We start from the raw sequence: 2,214 nt of genomic DNA, 5'->3' as shown, positions 1-2,214 counted from the left end.
TCAAGGTTTATGTTCTTAAATAATCATATAACTGAATATTTATTTTATTTATCTAACTTTTTTTGCTATATATCAGAAATAAATGTTTGCAAAAGTCATCGAGAATATATTGCATCCAATATTTGATCTTCCCCAAGATTTTAATAAAATAAGGATCCATCATTTGTAATTCCCCGAGATCCAGCATATGATATTTGTTGGCAGTCTGACACTGATGACGAGGAATATTTTGTGTAAACAATATAATATTCTATGTAAATAATGTAGTTTCTAAACAAATTAATTTATTAATATTTTGTGTAAACAATGTAATGATTATTTAAAAAAGAATTAATTTTTCCCATCAGATTTGGTAATAAACCGAGAGGTATGTGGCGCTAGTTTTTAAAATATAAAAAAGCTATTTTTAGAGTTAGAATCCATGACCATTTCAACTTTCCCCTCAGTGTTTACCAAATGGAGGGGTTATATGGGAAGTTATTATGACGCCCTTCGTTACATCGCCTATGTAACCGATGTTAAATAAACATCACGTCTGAGGTTAAATGAGAATTTTATAGTAGTGGAAGATTCCTTGTTGGGGATATGATAGATCAACACCCGAGGGTCAATATTTTACTTTCCTCAATATTATCTGGAGGATCGGATTCGGGTGCCTCTCGCTGAAGATGGATCTTTGGTGAAGAAGTGATCATATTCATACGCCTCTTGCTGAAGGTAGATTAATATCATCTGGAAGATCATATTCACTCACCTCTCGCTGAAGGTAGATCTCTAGAGAACACATGATTATTTTCGACCGCTTACATTGAAAGTAGATCGACGAGGGAATGATAACTTTACTAGGGAATCAAATTCAGCTGCTTTTCGATGAAAGTAGATTCATCAGGGATTGAAAGTTCGTGTTCAGTCGTTCTTTACTGAAGGTAGATCATAACAAAAAGTGTAATAATGTTATACTGCTATGTTGGAGATGGATTCATAACCAAGTATCATATTTTTCTGATCCTAGCCGAAGGTGGATTACTTTACAAGAATTGTATCTGAATATTCATGCTAGGGGTAGAATCATATCGAACCGCTTATGTTGGAGATAGAGTTTCTACATTACACAACAATGCAGAAGAAGTAGGAAACATTGTTGCAACCGAATTCATCAGTGCGGTGTCGCGATCGGTGATTATGACTTGTGGCATGTTTTTTTAGTCCTTCAACATAGTCTTGCGTATTTCCAAAGCCCATGTAATATTATCCTCATTTTTTGTTTCTAAATGCCAAACTGACTGAATAAGTCATCTCCATAGAAGTGACACCAGTAATTTCCAATAGTGAAAGTCTATACTTATTTTTTTGTATGTTGAGTCAATTATGAGCATGGAGAGAAATGTGTTGAACAAATTTATGGAATCGGGATGACTCTAAAGTATATCTCGAACGGTGACTTTATCATCACAAACTTTATATCTCGAAACATAGTCACCATCTTCCAAAAGCTTCAATAGTTGTTGCATTTTAGATCTTGGTCCTCTTACCGCCTTATTGTCTTGAGTATGCACATTGTATATTTGCTTGATATTTGAAACATTTAGAGGTATTTTCCATTTCAAAGACGCGAGTATGTTTTTCGATGCCACCATGTTTAATGTCATGTCTAAAACAAGTTCCCTCCCCCCTGGAACAAGGCGACATACAATGGGATGGCCGGCTAGTTTGTCATTCAAGGCATGATTATGTATACCATAAATCACATTAAATTTCCATGTCTCATCCACCATATAGTATCCTCGCGATTTAAGCGGGCACTCGTATTTCCTTGATCTTGTGTCATCTCGTTTCAACTTCCTAATATTTGGTTGGTATGTGTCCTTTCTTTCGCATACCATTGTTAAAAATGAATGTCTTTTATCTGAACCTTTGTCGGACCTTTCAATTACAACGCCAAACCCCAATTTTCCAACCTCCTTACAGACCCATTGTAGCATATGGTTACGAACAAAAAACACTTATTTATTTGTAAATTGTGCATGAACGTCTACCTCTACAACGGTCGGTCAAGCACCTAGTTTAACATCATCATTCACTTCATCCGGTTGAACACCATGCTTCACTTCAATCAGATTAACATTCACACTCATAATAGCTTTGAGAAACATATTTGGATGCATCATATCTATTACCACCAATAACAGAAAAATAGTGTAAAAATTCAAACTA

General features: G+C 35.0%; 1 protein-coding gene across 1 annotated transcript; it reads right to left on the bottom strand.

Moving 5' to 3' along the window:
- Positions 1-1,418: 1,418 nt before the first annotated feature.
- On the bottom strand, positions 1,419-1,883 carry LOC131657983 (uncharacterized). The gene has a single exon (XM_058927324.1). The coding sequence runs from the start codon at positions 1,881-1,883 to the stop codon at positions 1,419-1,421; it is 465 nt and encodes a 154-aa protein (XP_058783307.1).
- Positions 1,884-2,214: the final 331 nt, after the last annotated feature.

Source organism: Vicia villosa, linkage group LG3 (assembly GCF_029867415.1).
Source record: "Vicia villosa cultivar HV-30 ecotype Madison, WI linkage group LG3, Vvil1.0, whole genome shotgun sequence".
Classification (NCBI taxonomy): Eukaryota; Viridiplantae; Streptophyta; class Magnoliopsida; order Fabales; family Fabaceae; genus Vicia; species Vicia villosa.
This window is presented reverse-complemented; position numbering and strand designations above follow the sequence as displayed.

Bases quoted from the DNA above. Each gene is read 5' to 3' on its own strand.
- LOC131657983 (XM_058927324.1), bottom strand. From the start codon at position 1,883: ATGGTATGCGAAAGAAAGGACACATACCAACCAAATATTAGGAAGTTG.